The sequence below is a fragment of the Poecilia latipinna genome, unplaced genomic scaffold, assembly GCF_001443285.1.
Source record: "Poecilia latipinna isolate Pla-1442-1.1 unplaced genomic scaffold, P_latipinna-1.0 Scaffold303, whole genome shotgun sequence".
Classification (NCBI taxonomy): Eukaryota; Metazoa; Chordata; class Actinopteri; order Cyprinodontiformes; family Poeciliidae; genus Poecilia; species Poecilia latipinna.
Genome location: NW_015112919.1, coordinates 1 through 25,333, shown reverse-complemented (window position 1 = coordinate 25,333; position 25,333 = coordinate 1). Strand labels below are relative to the sequence as shown.

The following is a 25,333-nucleotide window of genomic DNA, read 5'->3' as shown; positions in this document are numbered from 1 at the left end:
TTTTTAATATTGATGAAAAAGTGCTAGTTCCATTTAGAGATGGACAGATTCACATTTTTATCTTCTAATACTGATACCGATATCTGAGGTTGATCTACCAGTATAAACCTGCCCAATATGATCCGATACATAAAAAGGCAGTGCTGAACTGACTTTAAATGTTTCCTTTTCTTTTTAAATACAGATATAAATGTATTGAATTACTAATTTATTTGATAACTCTGCACCAGCACAGAATACTTAAATTCACCAAAAGCTTCACAAGCTTGGTCAAGCATGTCAAAACAACAAAACTTTAATTTGTTCAGTCTGTGCAATTAGCAGGAAAACAGCCAAAATAAACAATAAAGAAACTGAAACAAACAATAGGTTGACTACGCTGCTCAAACTTGCAAGAAATGAACAGCAACAAACCTTCAGAAAGTTCAGAAGGTCTAATAAAGAATTCTAAACAAAATGTAAAATAAATAAAGCATGACGTAATAAAGCAAAGACACACACAGAATAGATCTGGCCTTATGGATCAGTGCATCTCTAGTTCCATTGGCAGATTATTTCACTCAAAACATGAAAGAAATGTCTGAGTTTTAATTTTAAGGAAATATTGACTTGCAACAAGCGCCTAAGTCTTGCTGAAAAGTTACTTGTAAATTAGTTTTGTCTTATTTCAAATGTACCAAGATACCCGCACTGGAAACCAGAGCAAAAATACTTGGTAAGATTTTGTCTTTTATGCAGTGTGACGATAACGGAACGAATCTGAATGTGAGCATAAAAGGGAAGGAGGCTCAGACTTTTACTGTGAATAAACAGGGGCCACTCCCTGCAGCACAACGGCTGCAGTTGCACAGGAAACGGAGCGGGCAACCGACGTGCAATTTGAAATGAATATTAGATGATGTTTCCTTTAGACGAGGATCAATCCTTCCCCCCCTCAGAGTGCTTTTCAGAGGCTGTGAAATGGAGCCCCTGCAGCTGTAGTCTGTCAGAGAAAACTAATGTGATCCAATGAAAGAGCGCCTACGAGGAATACGGCAAAAACCTGGGGCTGCCTTTAATTTCTGCTTTTATTAATCCTCATCCAACACACTGCTGCTCTGCTTGGAGAGAAGAAAATAATGTTTAAATTGCAATAACTTCCCATCGATCTCGAAAAAAAAAAAAGAAAAGCCAATAGTCATTCGCTTGGCTATTGTTTAAATACTCATTTATAGAAATCACTTTCAGGCTGGTTCAATTTTTATTAGTGCTCTGCTGGACATGCCTCATTCTCTTAACCCCCGAGCCACCCATCACCTCTTCCAAACACACACACACACACACACACACACATAGGGAGAGAGAGAGAAAAGATCAATGGTAATGGAGTGATGGCTTTTTGAGGATGAGGGGCCTTGCAGGCTGTGGATCAATTGGATCTCCTTCATATCACAGCAAGATTCATCCAGGCCATCTCTGTGTTATCGATCTGTGCTATTGTTAGTGTTTTATGTGTGGGTGTAATGGGCCACGTGTTTCCGCACACACACAAACATACATGCGCACTGGGATAGATTTTGCACACCGCGGTGGATGTTTCTTCTTTTTCTATCCGTGCTTCTGGTTTGTTATTTTGTAAACAGTGCTCCTGAGTGAGCGTCAAACGCCGCGCACTGCACCGCGTTGACAGTGATGCACTGCGCGGCTTCCTCAGGGCCGCTGGGGTGGTTGAGTACACACTGTGAATTATACATCACACCCATTGGTCTGATTTATAGCCCTAATAACAGTCAGCTCATTAAAAAAAGAAAAGGGAGAGGAGGCATATAAAATAAAAAAAAAGAAAGACTGAAAGTGCCACAGTGACAAGAGGTGGGAAGAGAGAAAGGGCGAGAGGGAGAATTGTGTGTGAGTGCATGTGGGGGCCGTCGGTCCACTCCATCCCGACATTGTTTACTGCTGTAAATTACTGTGGGGCTGGCGCTCTCAGCTTACAGTAGCTCCAACGTAGCAGCTTTGACGGCGCCGTACATCACCGCTTGCTGCACCGCAGATTGGCCTAATATGATGTGGCAACACTGCGGCGCTCTGATGAGCGCGCAGACAAATGACCCAATCTTGTAGTTTTAATTAGACCAAAGAGCGAGCCGCGGAACGGAAACAAACCCGGCGCTTTGAAGAGGTAAGCGTCAGAAAATTAATGCTGGATTAGTTTTAATCAGTTCTCCGTCACAGAAGACGAGGAAAACGAGGAGGGGAAAGAGGAGGAGGAATAACTCGCAGGAAACGGAAACCAAAGAGCAAATAAACAAGATGGAGCGGCGGGGACCTGCGCGAAAGTATTCGGCGTTTAGGATCCATGCATCATTCATGATCAGGTTCTTGTTTAAAACTGATACAGCGCTGGGAAATTCAAGCTGTCCCGACGTTAGCTGTTCAAACAAACAGCCTGAGCAAAAATCACATGGACAAGCATTAAAAAAGGAAACTGTAGCTGATGTCTACCTCAGGACTAGAAACCAGGTGGTGGCCAGAGTCACATGATATTCAGATTTAACAAAAAAAAAAGAAGAAAGAAATAGAAAAGGTTTTTTTCCAGCATCAGTGAGGTGATTCAAACTGAAACTAGAGGACGTGCAATTAAGCTATTTAAAGGGGCAGTATAAGGGAAAATCAACTTGTTTTAGTTTTACATCATGTGATAACACTGTTCCTTCATCAAAAACATGCAGTGTTGCTTTGATTCCTGCATGCATTTCTGGGAAAACATTAAATCTCCCGTGGCAACCATGCAGCTATGCAAAATGCACTCAGTTCCTTCAGACTAGCCAGCAGCAATTAGCAAACACCTGAAGGAACAGCACATCTGCTGAGCTCATCATACTAATTACTTTTCAATAAAACACTTCACGTTAATAGAGGAGCCATGTTGTGATGACTTTGTGAAGGCGGAGCTTCAGAGAGAGCTGGTTCACCATAACATAGCCTGCCATGAATGCTAAAGCTAGTAAGCTGGCCACAAATGACAGTAGATAAACAGTTTTCCTGGAATGGCAAATTATTTTTCATTTGTTGTCACATTTAGCAGCGCATACAAAAAAATTGATTGACAGGACATAGCCTCCTCCTGGCTATGATTGGTTGATTTTGTTTGGGAAGGGTGCATTTCTTAAGACCACAATAGTAGCTCATAGTATGAGATGGATTATCTGTCTCATACTATACTGTCACGACATGGTGACAGTTTTAACAAAAGTGGAAAAAATAAATTTTTGTAAAAGTCACATACTTTAAAGAAGCTTTAAAGAGAAATTGCAGCAGAACAAATAAGGATAGTCAGATTAAACTCACAAAACCGACTGGAAATTGACTGCCAAACTTGGATTAGCGCGACTCTAATCAGAACCAAACAGAGTCAAAGAAAACACTAAACTGGCTGCCCAAGTCCTTTTCAAATTTGCCATTCCACCAACTTTTAAAGGCTGCCAAAATAGAATTCTTTTAAACATGTCAATCAAGATCCCATCAGTGAAATTCACACGGAGACCTAAATTGTATTTATCTCAAAAGCAAACCACTCATTTACAGAACAATCAGCAGCTTCCTGGGGGAGATTAAAGGACCATTACCCAGCGGTACCATGCTTATAAAACGATGGAGTCAGCCCCGTAGAACTATAATGGCTCGCCAATGATTGGAGCATCACTCAAGACTTTGAGTCATAAATCACATGAACCGTTTGAAGTAAGTGTTTATGTATAATGTCCCATCTAAAGAGTGAAAATGGTGCAGAGGCCCTGCGGGACAAGCATACAGAGCACGCATGTGCACGATCAATACACTATTAGCTGATCTGGCTGTGAGGAGCAGATTATAGCACAAAGGCACAGAGAGCGCTCAATAAGTCTTCCATAGTGCTATCTGTGTGTACATGCAGACTACATAATAGATAAAGTGTGCTTTTAATTGTTTTCTGGGCCTTGTTAAAAGCTACAAAACAACTAGATGATTTTACCTTTTAAGATGTGAGAGTGTTTTAGGTTATGGAAATCATAATGACGAACACGTCACAGCTTGGTGATAAAACGATAGATTAAAAATCCCAAAATGCGTTTTCCTCGAAATACATGCGAGAAACAGTCGACATAGGCCTACAATATATAGAAAAGATGCCAATGATAACGCAAATTGCTCAATGATGGACCAATCATGTGGCTGGACTAAACCCAGGCAAAGTTAGCTTGACGCAGAACGCACAGTAGCTGCCAGACATGCTAACGGCTAATGTTAGCCTCTGTAAAGTGAGAAAAAATAAATAAATAAAAGGAGTCCTGAAGGACAAAAAGCCAAAAGACTTAGAGAATAACATTGTTGACAAGAAGGAGCAAACATTTCAGTCGTGTGGAGGTGTTATGGCTGTTTAATGTCGGACAAAAAACTATGTAGTGGAGCGCAGGTTCAGATGGAGTCAGGAGAACAGCCTGTACCTGTAGCTGCTTCAATTTGACCTGAGAATATAAACTATTGTTTTTGTGGTGTTTTATCTTTTTAGATTTCTTTGTTCAATGTTTATTCTTAAATTACAAAAATGGGAACATTTGAAACAAGCTACACAAAGGAGAGATTTTGAGAATTAATTATTTCAATGCTCATTTTGTTTATTTGACAACAAAAGAATGTCAATTTTTCTTTTGTTTGCCTGTGATGCGTGACGGTTTTAGTTTACAATATAACTAAAAGGAATGTGTATGTGTAACATAATCAACTTTTTCCAAAAGTTCATTGTTACACATTAGGTTATTTTTCAAATTACTGAAAAATATCCTAATGTTTTCAAATCACACTTAATACAAGAGGACATTAAAGATGAACAAAAATAGAGACTTGTTTTATATGGTAATGTACTTCTGTATTGAATGATAAAATAATGTTATAGTATTGCCCAGCTCTCTCTTCAGCAAGTCAAACATCTAGCATATGAGTCTATAAAGTTATTACCTTTGTTGAAATTAGATTTATTTATTTTTTATTTATTATCCTCCACTTGAAGGGTCTGTATGGATTGAGCACACTGTCACATGGATGAGTATTTTTCAGAATTCTGACATTAAAATTCTGAGTTTAAAGTCAGATTTTTTTTTCAGTGGTGCCAATCCTCTTCTGCAGAAGGCCAATGGTTGCACTATATTTCATAAAGAAGTAAAATGGGCTAGATACAAATGTATGTCATTCCATAACAGATTTTTGTTTGCAAAACATTTTTATTTTCATTTCACTTCACAATTAATCATGACTTTGTGTCTGTCTGTGAACCAATGAAAGTGTTTCACTGCGACGTGAAAAAATAGGAAAACACTTAAGGGGAATAAATACTTTTGCGAAGAACCATACATAAAAAATATCAGCTTGTAACATTCCTAACAAAAAAAACAAATCAGATAAAAAAATTTGGATTTGGAGGTTTGTGATGTACAGTGGAGAAATGCACCAACAAGCGGAGGTGAGTGTTTACCCTGGCTACGACGTTATCTCTGGGGTTGGTGTTTGATGGTGGGTTGAGGCTAAAGTTTATGATAAGAAAGTCCCCGGGGTCGAAACAGCTCTGGTAGCCACGGACATAAATTCTGTGTGGCCTCTGGCAACGACAAGTGTGTGGCACACACACACACACACACACACGCACTCATGGTAGTTTGGCTTCTCAATGTCACTGGAGGATTCGCAGATGACCTGTTTCTTCAGGAGACGACTGCCGATGTGACACGCTGCAGGAGGAGGAGGGTCAAATACACGCGGGGGGAGGAGGAATGACAATAAAACGGAAACAAAGCTTCAGAGAAAAACAAACGCGGTGGGAGTGAACGGTGCGCAGATACAGACACAAAACTAAAATCATCTCTGAAAAGTTGCAAGGAATCGTTGGTGCAGCCCTCGCATGGCGGGGGGATGAATGAGAGAGCGCAGCTAGCTGTGTTTGCCGTTTACCAGACACGGCAGTCTGACATGGTCCAGTAGTCATACACTGATATCACACACAACATGAATAAAACTGACTGGCCCCGCTCCCTCCGTTCCTCTGCTGCTGAAGACAAAAGGAGTGACAGAGCTGCAAATGATGATGTTCTTCTTCTGTAACATGCTCTCCTCCTCTCTCTGTTTTTTTTTTTTTAGTGTGTGTGTTCTTTCGGACCAAACGTCTCTCTGTTTCTCCTCCTTTAAGCGAACTCCCCCGGGCTGCGAGGCTTCACCGACTTCAGAGGCTGAGCTGTCTAAAATCTGCAGCGGAGGAGCAGGAAGCCGGAATGAGCTCAGGAGAAAGCAGGCAATCGAGCAAATGTCTGCTTGTGCGCCTGATGCCATATTTCTGCCTCCCGGGGGGCAACAACAAAGCACATAAAAAGAGAAGAAGTCCTACAAATAGAGATTTAAAAAAAGCAACAACTACAACAAAAACGCATAAAGGGGGGAGGCAGTGCCTCACCTGTAATCCTAACAGCTGCTACATGAGAAGTAAAACAGATGCCAGCAATTAAGAGAAAATCAGTTTGTCCACTTGACTTTTCTTTAATTTGATTTTTTTTTTATTGGTGATATAAACATTTTTAGAATCAAAATCGCTGAATTTATGCATTGCCTGTTGAATTGCAGTTCAGTACCATCCGTCACCTCTGGTGGCTCCGTGTCCCACCTACTGAATGAAGCAGGTATTGTGGTTTCTCTTCATATCGCCTTTATCTGTGTAAAATTACATGTTCTACATATGCTGACATTCCACAATCTAACATATTTAATAATGTGTGTGAAATTTTTTGTGTGTTCGGTTATAAATGTGCAGTGAAAATACACAGTGTGAGGATCAAAGTACCGTGCCTCACTGATAGGGGGCGGTGCTGAGCCCCACAGACAACAGGCAACAGGTGTTCTTCTTCTACACATTGAAATTCTCCATCTGGTCTCTGTATAAACAGCTTAAGGCTTGCCGTGTTTCTCTGATTCACAATAGGGTGTCATTTTTATTTAGTTTAGATTTTAATTTTATGGTGAAATTTTTTTTATATATCTCACCAAATTTGACATTAATCTCAGAAATTTTCCACAGACATGTCTTATTCTAAGCATTGAAAATCTTCATCTGGTTTGAATGTAAACAGTTTCAGGTTTTCAAGAGTTTCAGAAAACTCAGAAGTCAAAGATCTTCAACTTTTGGACATTTTCAACTCTTTTCTAGAACAAACTCGGAAAATTTCTCTGATTAATCTCAAACATTTCTTTGGAGTTTTTTAATGGAAATGTTCAACTTTTCAAACTCAGAAATGTCCAAGGTTTTTTTTTTTAAGTCAGATTTTTCCACAAAATTTTTCCGTTGTTTTTTGTTTTTTGTCAGAAATGTTAACCTTTTTTATTTATCTACAATGGCCCTAATACGCCGTTGTACACTTGAGCCTAAAATAGCAAATAGCAAAAAAATAAATAAAAGTACAAATAGTATTTCATATCAGTCCTGATACTCTAAATCTAGTCCTCTGTCCTCCTATAATCAACAGAACCTGGGGAATTGGCAAGCCGCATCTTATTTTCTGACTTTCTGCCTGTCTGTGGATGTAGGCGTGTAAAAGCAAAATATTTAGTTCATGCAAGTAAATATTCGCACTGAATGTGGAGGAGAATCATTTAAGCAGTTTTAGCCACAGGAGTCAGTGTTTATGAGGCAGGCAGCATCTCTGGGCAGATCTGATGCTTTTACACACATTTACTGGCTGCCTGAAGCTACATGGGAGTAATACTTCACTTCCTGGTGTTTTGTGGAAGGTCAAAGCATAAATAAGAAGACGTTTGGCTTAATAGACTCAAAGCATTAAGAGTCTAGAATCTTTTAACAGGATATAACCAGCAATGCAGCAACCAACACAGTTAAATATGTGGTTTATAATTATTTTTCTCTTTTTCATGTTTTTTTCTAGGTAGATGTGTCACTTTTTCCAAAAGTGGAGCAGATTAACACCAGCATTTCAGGGGGTTCTATAAGATGCTTCTCCAAACATTCTGAATCTTTCTCAGTTTTTTTCATTTGGACTTCTGCTGCTTGCTTCCTTGATATTTTCCATATCAGACCTGATATGTCATTAAGAGAGCACATTTAATACTTTTCAATGGTTATCCAGACCTGAAGAATATCCATATTAAATTCCCCACTTTTCCAAAATCAGTAACAATCCTGAACTCTGTTAAAGGGACATTATTATGTATTTTACAGCCACATAGTGCCATTTTTTAGCTCAGTCAAGTAACCATCAGTTATTAAAAGAAACTTGAATTTGTAATTCAATGCCTTAAAATTGGGCCTCTGTCGCTCCTGCTCTATCTGAAACTTCGCCTTCAAGAAGTCATCACAACGTGGCTCCTCTGTTAACCCTTTAATGTTTTTACAAGCATTACACTGAGAAGTAGCTCCTATAATGAACTCAACAGATGTGTAGTACCACCATGTGTTTGCCAATTGCTGCTGACTAGTCTGAAGGAGCTGAGTGGAGTCATTTTGCACATCTGAATGGTTGCCACGGGAGACTAAAGGATTTCTCAAACATGCATGAAATAAATCGAGGCAACACTCTAGGTATGTTTTTGATGAGGGAAATGTAAAGCTAAAAATTTGACATAATACTGGCCCTTTAAGATCCAAAGACTGCATGCTTGATTCCAGAGGAACTCAAAGTAAACAGCTGAAACTACAAAAAGAAAGAATTTAACTTTGCAGTATACTGGAGAGGACAATGGACGGATGACAGCAAAAAGATGAACATAACATACTTTACGAAATTTATACACAGAGTTTTAAGGCAGCTCGATGAAAGGACGAGCCTGAGACGCGTTACCTTAGACAGGTCTCTGTAGTTGCTAGGCAGAGTCAGGTCCAGTTCTGGTGAGTCATAGTTGGTGATAATCCAGGGGAAGACCGGGTACTGGTTCAGGTCGTTATAGGTGCGACCTGCATACGTAAAGGAAGAAGGAAGCATGGACCATCAAATCACGGCTGAAACAGAGTTTACGTGTTCATTCTGAGTACACAACAGAGGAGTGTGTGCTCACCAGCGATGGTGTTGAGAAACATCAGGTACTCGAAGTTGGATATCTCGCGGCGTTGCCAGCGCTGCATCATGTTGGACGTCTTGAAGAGCTGCTTGGGCGTGGCCAGAGAAATACGCCTGGAAGGAAAATCAGGACTTAAATGAAAAGGTTGGAGTAGAAACAACAATTAGAATGAAGCACAACAAAAGAAAAAACCCTACACATTTACAGTCGTGCTAATTAAGAAGACAAATGAACTGCACATGTAGGTTGAATGTACACACGCATGGCCCGCAGCATGATAGATGCTGCAGGGGGGGAAAAAATGAACAACCCAAATCCAATTAAAACAAAAGAAAATGATGGAATTAATCAATGTCAGAGTGTGTGATTATAGTCATTAAACCTCTGAGGAAAGAAAATGTTCTAAATTTAAATGACTGTCATTTTACCCTTTCCATTCACAATTAAAGAACAAACACTGGTGAACCAATCAGAATGTCATGAGAATTTTTGAAATATATTTCTACTTTTGATCTAAAGATTAATCTTGAAAAGGATTTGTGTGGAGAAGAAAAAACTAACTGAAAACATGACACCAGCAGTGTTTCAAAGACAAACAGAATGAACTTCCAACATTAATGAATGCTGTGGCACAGTGAGATAGACAATGTGCTTCGTTGCGGCCAGGCTCTGCAGCGGCTGACGCTACGCAGCATATAAACTACTGTGATTAATGACTGACAGAAACAAGTCAAATCTCACAACTTAATCTTGTGCTTGTTACACACACAAACATACACTCCTTCTGTACCAGCTAGTTTGTCATGGGATCATTTTCTGATAGACGATTCTCACTATAAATGTCATTTTAAAAAAGGCTTACATTTCAACAACGAAACAAGATTTTATTCTTAAGTTATTACATTCCATCCTGAAATTAGGTTTTTGACTTTGCAAACAACATGGCTCATCTATTAAACCTTTAACAATGTTTTTATCAGTGTTTCCATGACAAGAAGCTCGTATAATGAGCTCAGCAGATGTCCAATTGTACCAGATGTTTACTAATTGCCGTTGGCTAGTCTGAAGGAGCCGAGTGTGGAAGTCACAGGGGAGGAAGCTTGGAAACTGCAGCTCAGAGGAGGAGCTTTGACTGGAAAGGCGGAGCTAGATCCACCCAGGTATTTTGCACATCTGAATGGTTGCCAAGGGAGATTAAAGAATTTTTCAAACGTGTGAAATAATCAAATCAACACTCGTGATATGCTTTTTGTGAGAAAATGTCATCATTATACGATGTAAAGCTCAAAAAAGTTGTCTTATTTCAAGTGTATTAAGATATTTGCATTTTAAAAAGGGCTGTATTGCTTCAAAGTCTTATGGCAGCTTCCCTCCTGCAGCTTTACATGCAGAAGCTGAGATTCTAAGTGGGTAGCTGGATGAATGGCTAATGGAAAAATAACCACTTTTTAATAATACATTTTTCTTTTTCTTGCTTATCCAGATCTGGAAAATTCCTAAATTTGCCTCCAGACTTATCTGGTTAAAGTAGCAACATTGACTACAGCTATGATACGAACACTGAGAATGAGAGCTGATGTTTTCGTTTTGCTTCTTAACTTGACCAAAAGTGTTTTGCTACAGTTTGTATCCAACAATCTGTGTGCAAGAAGAAAAATGTGTCTGGATGAAGATTCGTATGATTTAAATTTCAAAGCACAAAGCTGCAGAGAAGGTCCAACCTGGTCTGAGGAAGACCGAAGTTTGTGCCCAATCCGACGCGAGGAAGGCTGTGGACCACCTTCTTTACCGTGACTGCATCTGGGAAGTTGAACATGACGGCCGCTGCACAGAAATATAAGAATGCAAAGAACACAATAAATCAGCAAATTATCAATCAGCTTAAAAACATTAACAGCTCATTGTGCTGTTAAATGTACAGTGTACTGATTTAAAATTGCGGTGAATGTTCTGTTCAGTCGTACTTCTGTTTGCCATGAACACTTCCAGAGCTGTGTTCTGAAGAAGGTAGCGTCTGGAAAACACAGCTCGGATCTCTGTGAACAGCCATTTTCCATGAAGACCTTCAGTGTAGGACAATATCTGGGAAAACAGAAGAAAAAGAAGGAAAAAGGCTGGTCAGGTCGCTGTTTGAACCAAGAGTTTCATTCATTGTTTCCATAAATGAGACCCAACACTCGGTTTGTCATTTAGGTCATAACAGTGACGGCATGGCAACCGGCGCAGCACGACCGATGTCGAGAAAGTGTTAAATTCAGTTCTGTTGTGATCGGAGTGACAAAGTTCAAAGGTTTTATAGTGAACGTCTGCATTGCAAAAACACTCAATCTTATTAAGTTCTTGTTCTAGTTTCCAGTAGAAATATCTCAACACATTTGAAAACTTTTCAGCAAGATGTACGAGCTTTAGAGTCAATACTTCAATATTGATGAAAAAGTTCTGGAATAGGCAGATTATTTTACTTAGGATAAGGGAAACATGTCTTGTTATAAGTGAAATAATCTGACAGTGGAGCTCAAACTTTTTCATCAAAATTAAGAAATTATTTACTTAAAACAAGCTAATTTATCCACTCTTATTTCAAGTGTACTAAGATATTTGCATTATCAGCTAGACCAAAATACTTTGTAAGACGATGTGTTTATGCAGTGTGGTGAACATCTGCACTGCAAAAACTAAACCTTCCAAAGTCATTTTTGTCTAGTTTCTAGTGCAAATATCAATAATTCCTTAATATTGATGAAAAAGTATTGGAATAGGCAGATTACTTCACTTATAACATGGGAAAAATGTCTTGCAAGTGAAATAATCTATCAAAAACAAGAATGTTTTCATCAATAATAAGGAATTAACTTAAAACGAGCTCCTATTTCTTCCTGAAAAATTACTTGTAAGTTACTGCATTTCATATTTAGTAAGAAATACTAAATATGTATGTAGTAGATCTAGAAGCTAGATCTAAAAATCTGTAGTTAGATATTTTTGTTTTTGCAGTGTGACTATTTTGTGGGTCTCCATAGTGGAATCTGCCTCAGAGGTCAGACATCATCCTGTTCCTGTGCTCCAAACGTTTGGATGAGTTAGCTGGGTTGGGGCCTGCGGTGCTGTCAGACGGACTTGTTCCGACGCGTGTCGCCGAACTTGACAGACCCAAAGCTTCAGCTCCGCCCTGCTCCAGATAATGCAGCATTTAGGTTTGCTGCTAACCTACTTAGCAAAGGTTTGTTAGCCAGGCTTTTTGTTTCACGTGGAAACACGTCCCCTGATGAGGCTGCATGCAGGGATGTGCTCGGAAGCTAAGAAGGGGACCACCGGGGCAGTCGGAGAAAGGTTTAGACGAAGGTTATTATTCAGAAATATTTAAATCCGAGCTGCCAACCAGCACCCAGAGCTGAGTTAAAGAGCTCATTAAGCCGAGGGGACAGCAGACGGGACCAGCTGAGACCCTTTAACCGAGGACAGCGTCTCTCAGAGGAGCAAGAGCCGCCTGCATCACAGGCTGGCTTCAGAGTCTCTGGAGCTCAATTAAATACGGATTAGTAGCGCGGAGGAGCTAGATGGTGCTGCTGCCATGGGCGACCCGTCTTCATATGCCGGGACCAGTAAGAGCAGGACTGGCCAGGAAAAGAGTTCTGTAGCACCAAAATATGATAAAGTACAGTAAGACTGTACCCCATAGTACAGTAAGTAAGTAAGACTGTGCAGTACAGTAACACTGTACTTTATCAGACTTACTGAAAAAAAAAAAAGAATTCTGACTTTAGTCTTAGAATTCTGACTCTTTTCTCCTGAAATTGTAAGTCAGAATTCTAGGGGCGAAAAAAATATTTAATTCCAAGATCATAAGTCAGAATTCTGAGATTGAAGTCAAAATTCTGAAATGAAATTAGGAATTCTCTTTACAAAAATATCAAAATTCTGAGATCATAAGACAGAATTCGGAGATTGACGTAAATAATCTGAGTTTAAATTAGGAATTCTGTGAAAAAAAGTCAAAATTCTGAAGTTAAATTACAAATTCTGATTAAAAAATATAAAAATTCTAAGATGAAGGTCAATTTTGTGGAAAAAAAAGGCTTTTTGCAGTCTTTTGTAGTAATAAAAGTAATGAAAAGTGAAAGATTTATGTTGAAAAACAGCAAAAAAGTATAAAACAATGTTTTGCCCAGAAAAGCAAACGGGTTATAAACACATCATTACTTTTAGAGGTACTAGGAGGAATAGAGATGATCCATTTTGTTCAGCTTTTGAAATGCGGACAAGGACATTTTGTTCGGAATAAAACATGACCCTCATAAGAGGAATAAATATCCAGACATATTAGCACAGATGTGAACAAGAGCGAGCAAAAGAATGTGGGTCGTATTTATGAAATAGGAGAAAAATGCTGTAGAGAGCAAGGAAGTCAGTTTTAGCAGCATTACTGTTCAATCGCACAATGAATCATTTATAATAAACATACATGTAACATAACAGGCAGCAAATGTTGCCCCTTTGTGCTGTTTTACTGTAGGTCTGAACACAGATTCTTAGATCTAATTGGATCTTTTTTTAACCTCTCTCTCCATTTGTTTTTCTGAAAATAAAATGGTCAGTCTACACTGAGTGAATGGAGTATGACCTTTGACCTCCACCAGAGCAGCTGACTTATTCCATTCCTAGAATTCACTAAGATCTCACTCTGGGTGTCAGGAAGACGGCCAGCATGGAACTGATGAAGCTCCCGTCCCCCGATTCCTTGCGGAGATATGACAGGAGTGGAGGCTGCCAGATGTCATATTTTTCTCCAGGACCATGAATCTACCGCAGCGCTGTAAATAGCACTATGTTCCTCAGATCATTGTCCCTTTCCATTGCAGATGAAAAAGCACGGAGGGCGACAACGAGCGCTGACAAACTATCCGACCCATAATGCTTTCGCTGCTCCGACCACGTCTGGACAAATTACGGTGATGTGGAGGTGATTGCCTGCGTTGGAGTTATGGCTACTCCACCTTCCTCTGGGACGACGCAGCGCGGGACATGAGCCCGGTGAAATCAAAGAAACAGCATTGCTGCAACATCACGTTTGCATTTACATACATCTGAGTGAGCTTTAAAAAAAATGTGAACAGTGGAAACCAGAAATGATGTAAAAGAACTTTTGTTTTCACTGTGTGACATTAAAGGGGCAGTGTGATGTAAAATCCACTTTGAGCTTTGCATCATGTTATAATGTTATCCCCTCCTCATAAACATGGCTGGAGTGTTGCCTGGATTATTTCATGCATGACTGAGAAATCCCTTCATCTCCCACAGCAACCATTAAGCTGTACAAAACACCTGGGTGGAACTAGCTCCGCCTTCGAGGCACAGCTCCTCCGTCTGCAGGTTCAAAGCTTCTGCTTCACAGAGCAACCCTCCCCCGGTCAGCTCCTTCAGACTAGCCAGCACCAATTAGCAAACACTTCATTATGGGAGCTACTTCTCAGTGAAATTCTGGTAAAAACGTTGTTAAAGGGTTAATAGAGGAGGCATGTTGTGATGACTTTCTGAAGAGAAATAGGTTCTTAAAGAGACAGGGGCCCAATTTCAAGGTGTTGAATTACAAAGTCAAATTTCTTTAAAGTCACACTTGACGTATTAATTATTTAAATATATTTATTTTATATTTACATCCCACATGGTAATATTTGTATTCATTAATATTTAACACTTTATGAGACCAGCTTGTCAACAACAAAGCAATTGCCCCTTGTGAATTAATAGTTTATTCTATTTTCTCTATATCTATATCTATCTCTGGATGAAGTAGACAAAAGAAGTACAAAAAGTTCAAGACATAAAATGTTAAACTGCCCAGCAGCTTGAAACAAGAGCGTATTGATGTTTTATCTCGAGTGGAACAGTATCCATGGATTCGGCTCTCGCACATCCACAAGATCAATTTAAAGCGCCACGCCAGAGAACACAGCCAAGCAGGAAACAAAGGATGGAGCCGCGGCTGCGGGGCTCTCCCTCCTCCTCTCAACTTGTTTGTGCGGCAGGCCGCTGCTCATTTCTGAAGCACCGTCGTTTGTCTCTGTCAGACGACCAAAAGACCGCAGAAATGAAGAAGGACGTATGAAGAGGGGCCGGGTGACTGTGGCTGCCATGTGGAACCACACACACACACTAAAAAAAAAACTGTCACCACTGAATCTCGGGGACTGTGCCTCTCCATCTCTCCTTCCTTTTCAGAAACAAAACAAAAAAAACCTCTTAATTTCTGAACCAGGCTTCTTTAGAAACGGTGGAAAGTCACGGCAACACAAATTCAATTTATTCGAAACCGAATCGCAGACCACGGCGACCGACGAAGAGACTATCAGGAACACGGTGCAAGATAAATGAGCCTCTCATCTGCTGTCGCTGCTGTGAAGCCCAGTGTGTGTGCATGGTTTTAGGCTGATAAGAATATTTGGTCAGAGAGAAGAGAGAAGCTTGTGCCAGATACCAGTGATGCTTATTTGACAAACTATGAAAAAAAAAAAAAGAAGGGAGAAGAAGTGTTGGAAAATTCCTCATAAACAGAGTTTGATGAATGGCATATGCATATTTGTAGGCTGTGTTTAATGTGCTGTGCGCCCTCGGAAGAAAAAAGAAGGGACTGAAGTTCAATTTGTTGCCTGTTATTAAGTATTTCCGCATGGCTGCCTCGGTTAAAGGATAATGGATGAGGGATTTATTATTACCTTTTGGTCAAATGAAGTGGTGTGGGAGATAAGGTGATGAAATTAATGAGCGGGAGGAAGAGAGGTGATCCATCAACATCAGAACAGACGCGAGACAAGCAAAATGAGAAGAACTTGATAGAATTCATGAAAAAAACTTGAGCCTATTGGTGAACAGAACACTAATGCACAAAAACACACGAGTCGTACAGTCTCCCCTTCCATTCACATTTCAGATCTAAAGCTGGATGTTTATACATTAAACAATTAAAGTTATCTCTACAGGTCATAGAAGGAAACTTATTTTATGGATTCTTTAATGATATTAACGTTTGTTAAATTTTGTGTTTCTGGCTTAAAGCTGATTTTTTATGTATTTTCCAGGCATAAAGTTCCATTTTGTAGCACAATTAAGTAACTGCTAACTTCAGTTATTAAAATGCTGTATATATCAAAAGAATTGACTTCGTAATTTAACACCTTGAAATTGGGCCTCTGTCTCTTTAAACTTCTCTTTTTGAAACTCCACCTTTTCAACTCCATCATTTCAACATGGCTTCTCTGTTAAACCTTTAGCAACATTTTTACCAGCGTTTCAGAGAGAAGTAGCTCCTATAATGAGCTCAGCTGATGCGCAGTTCCACCAGGTGTTTGCTAATTGGTGCTGGCTAGTCTGAAGGAGCTGAGTGGAGTCGTTTTGCACATCTGAATGGTTGTTGCGGGAGATTAAAGGATTTCTCAAACATTCATGAAAGAATCAAGGCAACACTCCAAGTATGTTTTGATGCGGAAATAACTTTATAACAAAATGTAAAGTTGGAAATTTGACATAATACTGGCCCTTTAAGATCCAAAGACTGCATTCATGATTCTAGAGGAAGTCATCTCAACAAAACCTCAGAAAATTAGCAGAGTGTTGCAAAGAGGGAGATGGGAGAAGACACCAAACTCAGCAATGCAGACGAGCTAGAGGCTTCCACAAAAGCAAGCTAGTTTTCAGATATTTAAATGTACTATAAGGCACCGGTACATAGGATGAAACACAATACATTTAGAGGGGAGATTCAAATCAAATATGCATAAACTAATGCAGGCGGTTGTATATACCTGGTATAGATTGCCACACTTGTGTCGCTTCTCGCTAGACTGATCACAGAGTAATGGATCTGCAACAATAACACTTTACAAGCACATGGGGGAGAAGGCTCAGATTTAACGGCACTAAACTGCGACTCTCATCTCTTCTGTGCTCATCTTCCTCTCCCCATCATATCCTCCAACTTCCTCTGTTCTACACTGGCAAACAGGCCCCGTCACCCCCCGTCAGTAAACGAGTTCATCGGACTAATGAGCAGGCAAAAGGACCCCGCACACTAACAAGGGTCTGCTGGGTGCCTGAGCCTCTGGACCAATCAGGACTCTCATCACCACTGACAAAGTCTCCTCAAGCCCTCTGGAGCCAATTAAGACAGATTTTGCTTTTGAGATTGAGCGATAGTTAGAAAAGAAAAAAAACAGGGAGAAGAAAGATGAACAAAGAGGTAGAGAGGTTCAATGACACATTTTGATTTTAAAGACTTGGGAAAATTGGCGGCACGTTTTAGTCAAAGCTTGTTACAGATACAAAGAGGAAGGCGGTTTGATGCGGGAATTAGACAAACGGAAAAACAATACTAAAGAGCACAAAGCCTATCGCTGGGAAAGAGAAGCACATGACTTTGTCTCTCTGCTTCCAGACTCATTGTCAGGCTTCGCTGTCTGAGCTGAAGTCTATAGAAAAAAAAACATGCTATCCAGAGCTAGCTAGCAAAGTTAGACATACAAAAAGTATAGACATACATACAAGCATGTGAAACTTGATATTTAGTTACATTAGACAAAGCTTTTATTGTCTTTTTATAGTTAAAATGAGCTAAATTATCTCTATTTGCTAAATGCCAGAAAAGTTGCCAGCAACATTTTTTTGAAATTTTTTCCCTCAAATTCAGATGTTTACATACATTTGGTCAGTAAAAGGGAAATCTGTCTTTTAATCAGTGTGACTTGGGTCAAACCTTTTGTGTTTCCTTCCTCAAGCTTCTCTCAGTAGTTTGTTGGAGTTTGGGTCGGTTCCTCCTGACAGAACTCGTAGAACCGAGTCCATTTTGTTGGCCGCCTCACACTCACACCTTTTCAGATCTTCCTACAACTCCTCCATAAGTCTGGTATCAGGGTTTGTGATGGACACAGCAAAAACGTCAGCTTTATTGTCCTGAAGCCACTTTGTGTAATCTTCAGTTTACTGTCCATTTGGAAGACCAATAAGCCCAAGATTTTACTTCCTTATTGATGTTGCTTCAATATTTCTACATAATGTTCTTTGATGCCATCTGTTTTGTGAAGTGCACCAGTTCCTCCTTTAGCAAAACAGCACCACAGCATGATGCTGCCACTCCCATGGTACAATCGCCCACATTCTTCCTTCAAATGTAAAAATGGTCATTATATCCAAACAGTTCCACTGTAGTTTCATCGGACCAGAGGACGTCTCTGCAAAAGTAAAGATCTTTGTTCCTGTGTGTATCTGCAAACTGCAGTCTGCCTTTTCATGTTACTTTTGAAGTACAGATTGTGTCCAATCCAAGCATTTCAATCACTATGCTAGGAGTGGAGACTGATGGTCCCAGTCACGATGTCGGGTGGGTTGAGGGTTTGTCCCTGCCTGGGGCTCTGGGGCAGATATCTAGCTTCTCACAGCCACTACTGAGCGTTCTTGTGGAGAAGTGTTTTATACACAAGTGTGCTCACAGTGTGTGGATTCAGGTGTTTACAGATGCACACTTTGTTGCGTCCTTTATTAATTAGTGCGGTGTACTTTTCAGTGATTGTTATATTCACATATTGTCACCTTCCTATAATAATGTATCATTATTTTAGGAAGTTGACCATATACTTTTTGCTGTGTTTTTTTTTTCTCCCTTTCTGCAGGTGTAGAAGCAGATGGGGTGTTGCCTCGTACTCTCATCCTTCTTTCTCTCCTCTGTTCCCATCTCCTTTCCTCTCACTCCCTTTGCCCCCTCTTTTCCCCTTTTCATCTGAAATATAAGTTTAGGCTGTAATGCTCCACTTCTGAAAGTAAATATGTCAGGCTTCTCCTGTAACTCGGACAACAATTGGGAGTGCCACGCGGTAGAAAAAGTCGACAAATAAATCATTGCACGCGTCAAGCAACGACGCCTTGAGAGAAGTAAAACAAACTACAAGGTCAAACTACAAAGAAGTAAATAAACCCGACTAAGTAGCTGCGCTCAAGTGTGAGTGAAGTAAAGTAAAATAAACACCCTCAGCTTGCAACAAGTGCAGTGTTATGAGGCCCAAAGGCTTCCAGTATTAAGCCTGAAACGTCACCCAGCAAGAGTTTACACTCTCTGAAAGAATGTCGCCTTTGAAAGGACCTTTTTTTTCCCTTTAAGGCCACTTAGGCTGAATTTAGCCTAATAAGGATTAAACCCTTTTTCTGACTCTTTTCACTGTTTGCTAACAGGTTAGCCTTTCCACCCCCCCCCCTTTCCTATTTGGGGCAGCTTATCCCTTTTTGATGTGAGGACAAAAAAAAAGGTCTTGTGTGGATTTAGGGAAACGCTGCAGTGATTCTGGGGTTAATTGGTAGAAAAGTAGAGTTCAGTGCACCGATGTATTAAACATTCAATCGTAGGAGTAAAACCCTGAAATATTACAAACGAAAGTGACGAGAGCAAAAAATGTCCCATGAATTTTAAACCTGTGACCCAAAATGTAATTTTGATCAATTATGACAATCAGTAGGGATGATGAGAAGAGGACCCCGTTTTTGTTTCTTTTTAATGTTTAAATCAGCTTTTTTTTTTTTTTTTTTTTTTAAAACAAAACAAAAAAAACAAAACAGGTTGCATTTTAAGAGTTGGGTCAGAAAGCAGTGAAGATGCACAACTCCGTATTTTGTTGGTATGAAGCTGATAACACCTTCAATAAAAGTGTAGAGAACTTACAATTTTACAAGGGTTTTGATTTGTGTTTACAATACAAGAAAAACATATCCACTGCTTATCTCTACGCTTTTCATGACATGATTGAGCATATAAGAATACAAAAAGAGCACAAAAAAAATATTTCTTAGATTTTCCAAAATAAATCGGCACATGACAGAAAGGGGAAAGTCGTGAATGTGCTTTTCACTCGTATTCAGACAATCAAAGAGACATCCAAGAGTTTCCACTGAGGCATTGACACAGTCCAAGACTCGCCGCCATTGGTCCTCTTCAGTCTTATAAGCTACCATAGCAAACACCCAACAGGTTAAGATTGCTGGCCGGTTCCTATCACATTCTCCCCGCTTTCCCTCACTCTTACATTTCACCATTTAGTGATGGATAGGCTTTTTGGGGTTGGTGTGGGGCTTTGGTGAAGTAAATTCTTCTTTAATCCCCCTATTGTCACCAGATTAAGTGGGTGTGGGGTGAAGAGCACAGCCTTCTTGAGGAACTCCGGGCCGAAGCAACAGAGTAAGAAGAGGATGAAAAAAATAATAGGATTGGGTGAGAGAGATGATAGAGCAACCTCGGAAATGGAAAGGAACTCAATATATTTTAGTCAAAGTTGATCTGGTTGAATCCAGAAGTTTACGAACATCAAATAAAAAGACATCCACCATTTTTCTCACTGTCTGAAGTTGAATCAGCCCAAACTCCTCTTGGTTAGGTCAGTGAGAATCAGAAAAAAAATATTCGCATTTGCCAAACGCAGCAATACTGAGAAAGATAAGAGAGTATTCGGCAAACATCGAGAAAGCAAGCATAATAAAGGAAATACAATAAACGTCAAGAAAATAAAGTTGAAATAACATGAGAATAAAGTCGGTACGAGAATTAAAAAATGAAACAGATGACTGGATTATCGTGGAGGATTTATTTAATTAAGTGATCAAGATGCAGTTGAAATTTTAACTCCTGATGACACTTCTGCATTACAACAACTGATCAATTTTATGCAGAATGTTGAATTATCAGAGTTATCAGACACTGTTCCAGAATCCACACAGACTGGTTCCTTCAGCTGTAATTTAACATATGGAAAATAACTGATATTTAAAAACTGCAACCAGTGGCTTATCTATAGCTACTGTTTGGCCCTTCTGCAATAGTGAAAAAGTGAAAAGTCAAAAAAAGGTCAAGCTAACCAAAACTTGTGAACCAATCCAGCCTGACATCCATACAATTGCTTTACTAGATAGAGGGAACAAACTTATTACCGCTCTTGTGGAACAAATTTCAAACGAGCCATTAAGCAAATTGGAGAGATAAAATCCGCAGAGCGAATGAAAGTTATGCTCTACGTTTTATTTATGGAGCTGTTAGGTTAGCAGCCTAGATGCCCACTTTAAAGAGTAATTCATCATAGAAAGATTGTGTTTGTGTGAGAATTGCGGAACATTTACATGGCTTTCAGAAGAGGAGAAAAAAAAATCTGTTATGCTGTTGGAGAAATAAGTTGTGGATGAGCAATCTGCAGCGTTTCCCTGTGGTGGTGCCGCTTAAACCAGACTGAACGGGCCATTAACCTTAATGGCAGTGCAGTTGCAAGAATTCACCGCAGTAACTGTTCTGTTCTCTAGCACAGAAAATACATGTAGCCAGTGCACATCTCTACTCAGGGAAAACCGGCGGTTTGTTAAAATCGCTCAAAGACTCATTCATAATTAACCAGCGTGTCGCCGTCGTTCTGCTCGTGTTCACGAGAAGACGTTCAACACCGCGGATACTCGCCGCCTCATCTAAGATGCAGCAGAGAACTCGCCGGCAAAAAACAACGGCCCATTTACAATTCCAATGTTGGATGAGCGGCGCCCGGACATCGATCTTTCAATCGTCTGCTGACCTCGGCTGAATAACGAAGGCTGCCAGAACAGCAGGTACACAGGTGCTGATTGTAATATCAGTGGCCTACCAGGCCAGACTGGCATCTATAAACAGGCTTATCCATCAGGCTGGTGTGTTGCCTTTGACACGCGTGTCGGGGGCAGACGAAGGGGATAAATGATGGAGAGGGGAGGGATCAATCAAAGGAAAGGGGAGGGGAGGCCGGTCCAGTCAACCCCAGAGACAGAACATGATGGAGGGGTAAGGCTCAGGTGCAGGGTGGTGGGAGCTGAGGAGGGGTGGAGGGGGGGCTCTTTGTCCTGATATGCTTGGTTAAGTGAGAGGCAGGTACTGGTGGTGGCTTTGGAGGTCCAAAGTCAGGTCAAAAACAGGCAGCAAGGGAGAGACTGGAGTTTGTTGTGGAGAAGACGAGAAGAGAGACATTAGTCATCATTAGACGGTGAGACGAGGGAGTCCAGTGGTTTCCTGTGATTACCAGCAGGGTGAGTCCTCTCTCTGTGACCTCTGACCTCACACTGGTTACCACCAAGGTTATCGTAGTTAGCTTAAAACGAACGGAAAGTGGAACTGAGAAAACATTTCCATTAACTGAAATGAAAACGGTACTGGAACTATGTTGTGCGTTTGTAAAACTAACTAAAACATACTGAAATCTATTTATTAGCGTTTCAAACTGATGTGAAATTTATATTTTTCCCCACGCACAAGCAGTTTGTCAGCTGTCAGCAAATTACGTCACTCCATGCTCCTCAAGGCGAACGAAAAAAAGGAGAAAGTGCAAATCCTCATTTTGGCTGAACTTTTTAATCAGTCATTTTCAGTTGATATTAAACAGAGTTTACTTGTGGAGGAAATGCCAAATCACATTATCCATTTGGTTTTCCAGATATCAGGCTATGTGTGAACCAGGCTTAAGGCTGCTACTTTAACACAAAATGTTCTCCAGTAGAGAACAGGAAGGGTTGACGTGATGCTGTAAAATCACAAGGTTTAATCCTCTCCATTCTTTAACTGTCTGCTGGACCTGGAAATGGTGATGGTCTTTTGGAAATCTCAGATGTAAGATGAGTCTATGGTACATTCTCGAGGGGATACACACACACACACACACACAAACAAATGACTGTTTTAGTAAGTGTGTAGTCCAACTTTTCCTCTCCTTTGCTCTGGACATAAATCTGGAGCTGGTGGATCTGTACGTCGAACCAAAGGAGCCAACGGTTTTCTGAGCCTCATCCTCCAACTTCACTGATGTGAAACATCTAAAACACTGACTTCCTTTAAATCAAGACTCAAGAACCCACATGATAAGAGTTATGGCTTTTGAACCATAATAAATGGAACAATGACCAACATATTTGGTGTTGATGATTCTAATAATATCTCTCTACAAAATGTAACGTCTGTTATTGGTTTTCACAACTGTTGGCTGTATGATGTGTTGATGTTTGTGCTTTCCCGATGTAAAGAACTTTGTCATGTTGCTGAAATCAATCAAATAAACTTGATTTATTGATGTAACATTAGCTGACTTTAATCGTCAGTGAAAGTGAAGTGGCTCTATGTTGAACAATTAACCTAAATCAGATGAGGGACTTTAGAAACTGTGCATAAAGCAGAAATGCTCTACTTGGGGAGAAAAAAAAAGAACTACTTTGAGAATCTTCAAAGCTGAATATGTTCTCATCTTGCAATATAACGGGAGAAGTAGAAAATCCACAACGCTGGACGTCTAAGGAAACGTTTCACATCTACCAGGTGCTGTAATTACTGCAACTGGATATCAGAGGGAGGAAAATGAGGGCAGCGGAAACAGAAAGGAAGGTCATCCCAAACCATCACTCAACTAGTTGGAGCTGTACTCTGGCTGAGCGATTTATTGACCATCTTGGGAAGAGCTCCATCAGCGTTGACCAATAGTCTAAGAATGGGATGGAGGAGAGTCGGACGGGGGTTGGCGGGGAACGTAAAGAGACCGATATGGATGAGTGAGAGTCAGGGAATCCGTTTCCCCGGGCTCATTGATAATGACATACCTGCTCGGCCCGTCCGTTAGTCCTACAGCACACACTACTTATGCTCTAACTGGAAAATCAATAGGCTCCCTCTTCTCTGAGACCTCTGGCTGCCATGGCTCTTTGTGATTGGCAGGTCCAGCCGAAGGTCATTCCCGGTGACCAGGATGGCTTGGTGAAGCCAGCAGAGGGGTTGGGGAAGGGAGACCCCCAGCAGACCGACACTTGTGTCCCAAAATGAACCACATGGGAGTAGCGGCTGGAAAACTTTAAGGATCTGAGATCAAATTCATTCAGAAAGTCCCTGGAACCTGAGGAAGTCATAAACGGTCCAGTCTGAATACAGACGTTTCAAATAAAATGAATTCAGATTATTATTCTTCTCTTATGGATCTAAGCAATGGTGACCAAGTTTAATACGCATATTTATAGTTATTTTTATTTAAGTTAACTAGAAAGCAAGTATAATATGAATAGAGACTTCTTATGCCAAATTTGTAGAATGAATTTTTTTTTTACTAAACTTTTTACCAAAAGAAGAAACTTACCAGATATGAAGCAAATATAATTTGAAAACATGAATAGATCTTTTAAAAGAATAAGTTAAATATGAAATGAACCCAAGTGCATGAATAAGAAGAGGTGGTCTTCCAAAGTTATATCAACGTTTGTTGTGTTTCATGTTCAATGGGTTTCTGGGTCACATGATGCATACAGGATTCAGATTTAATAAGGATTCATCTCAGAATAATGGAAGAGGACAAAACGGTTATTTCCTTCTCTTAAGGTGATCAAGTATTTTCTCGTCCATTTCTGTTTTTACAAACTTCTGAACGTTTCACCACCTTAGTGGTGCAAACCGCGACTTCCTGTGTTAACAGCAACGGCTGCAACTTGTTCAAGTTGTTCCATCGTGTTCTTTAGCACAAGTTTTTAAACACATACATAAAGGGTAAACTAAAGGATTTGTTTTTCTTCAAACTAGTTATTTTCAGTCAAAACTTTTGTCAAAATATGACATGTTCATTTTAAAGCGTAAATGAATGAAATAAGAAAAGATGTACATGACTTCTCTCAAGATGTTAAATAAAACTATTTGAATATTTGGTGAAATACAATAAAATCAACTAGAAACGAATGAATCATCTTTGCTTACAGAAAGACGTTCATCCTTTTACTGTTCAGGCAGTTGGATTTCACAATCAGTTTGATTTGCCAAGACTGTCGACAAGACATTTTACAATTGCTCTGATAACTCACACTGAACACATCTGAAATATCACATTAATATTAACTTTTACTTAATTATTTAAAAAATGAAATAAAAGTTCCTAAAAAGTAAAGGTTTTATAAATATAGAACTATAATGAAAGTGTTCGATAAATTAGGTATTAAATGCATAATTCACAGCTTTTTTTTTGGAGCTGCAGCCTTCAGAAAACTGTTCAATAACTTTTGTGCTCTTATTTTTCCCCAGTTGCAGTCAGAATTTAGATATCTGCTGATCAGATCGTTAAACTCAAACACGAGCACTTCCAAAGAATTCATTCTTAACTCTGATGAGATTGTGTAAAATGGTTAAAACTGACTAAAGCTAAGAGAGCGTTTTAAATATGCTGCATGTATCTGGGCAGGCTCCAGGAGCGCCTTAGCTACAGTAACC

General features: G+C 39.8%; 1 protein-coding gene across 1 annotated transcript in view; it reads right to left on the bottom strand.

Moving 5' to 3' along the window:
- Positions 1 to 11,151, bottom strand: part of LOC106948702 (lipopolysaccharide-responsive and beige-like anchor protein) — a gene marked incomplete at its 5' end in the record, with an annotated part of 67,114 nt that extends 55,963 nt beyond the window's left edge. Inside the window, 4 exons of the mRNA XM_015034541.1 lie at positions 8,853 to 8,965; positions 9,067 to 9,182; positions 10,791 to 10,893; positions 11,034 to 11,151. Coding sequence (XP_014890027.1) covers positions 8,853 to 8,965; positions 9,067 to 9,182; positions 10,791 to 10,893; positions 11,034 to 11,151 — 450 coding nt within the window. The remainder of the gene's footprint in view (positions 1 to 8,852; positions 8,966 to 9,066; positions 9,183 to 10,790; positions 10,894 to 11,033) is intronic.
- Positions 11,152 to 25,333: the final 14,182 nt, after the last annotated feature.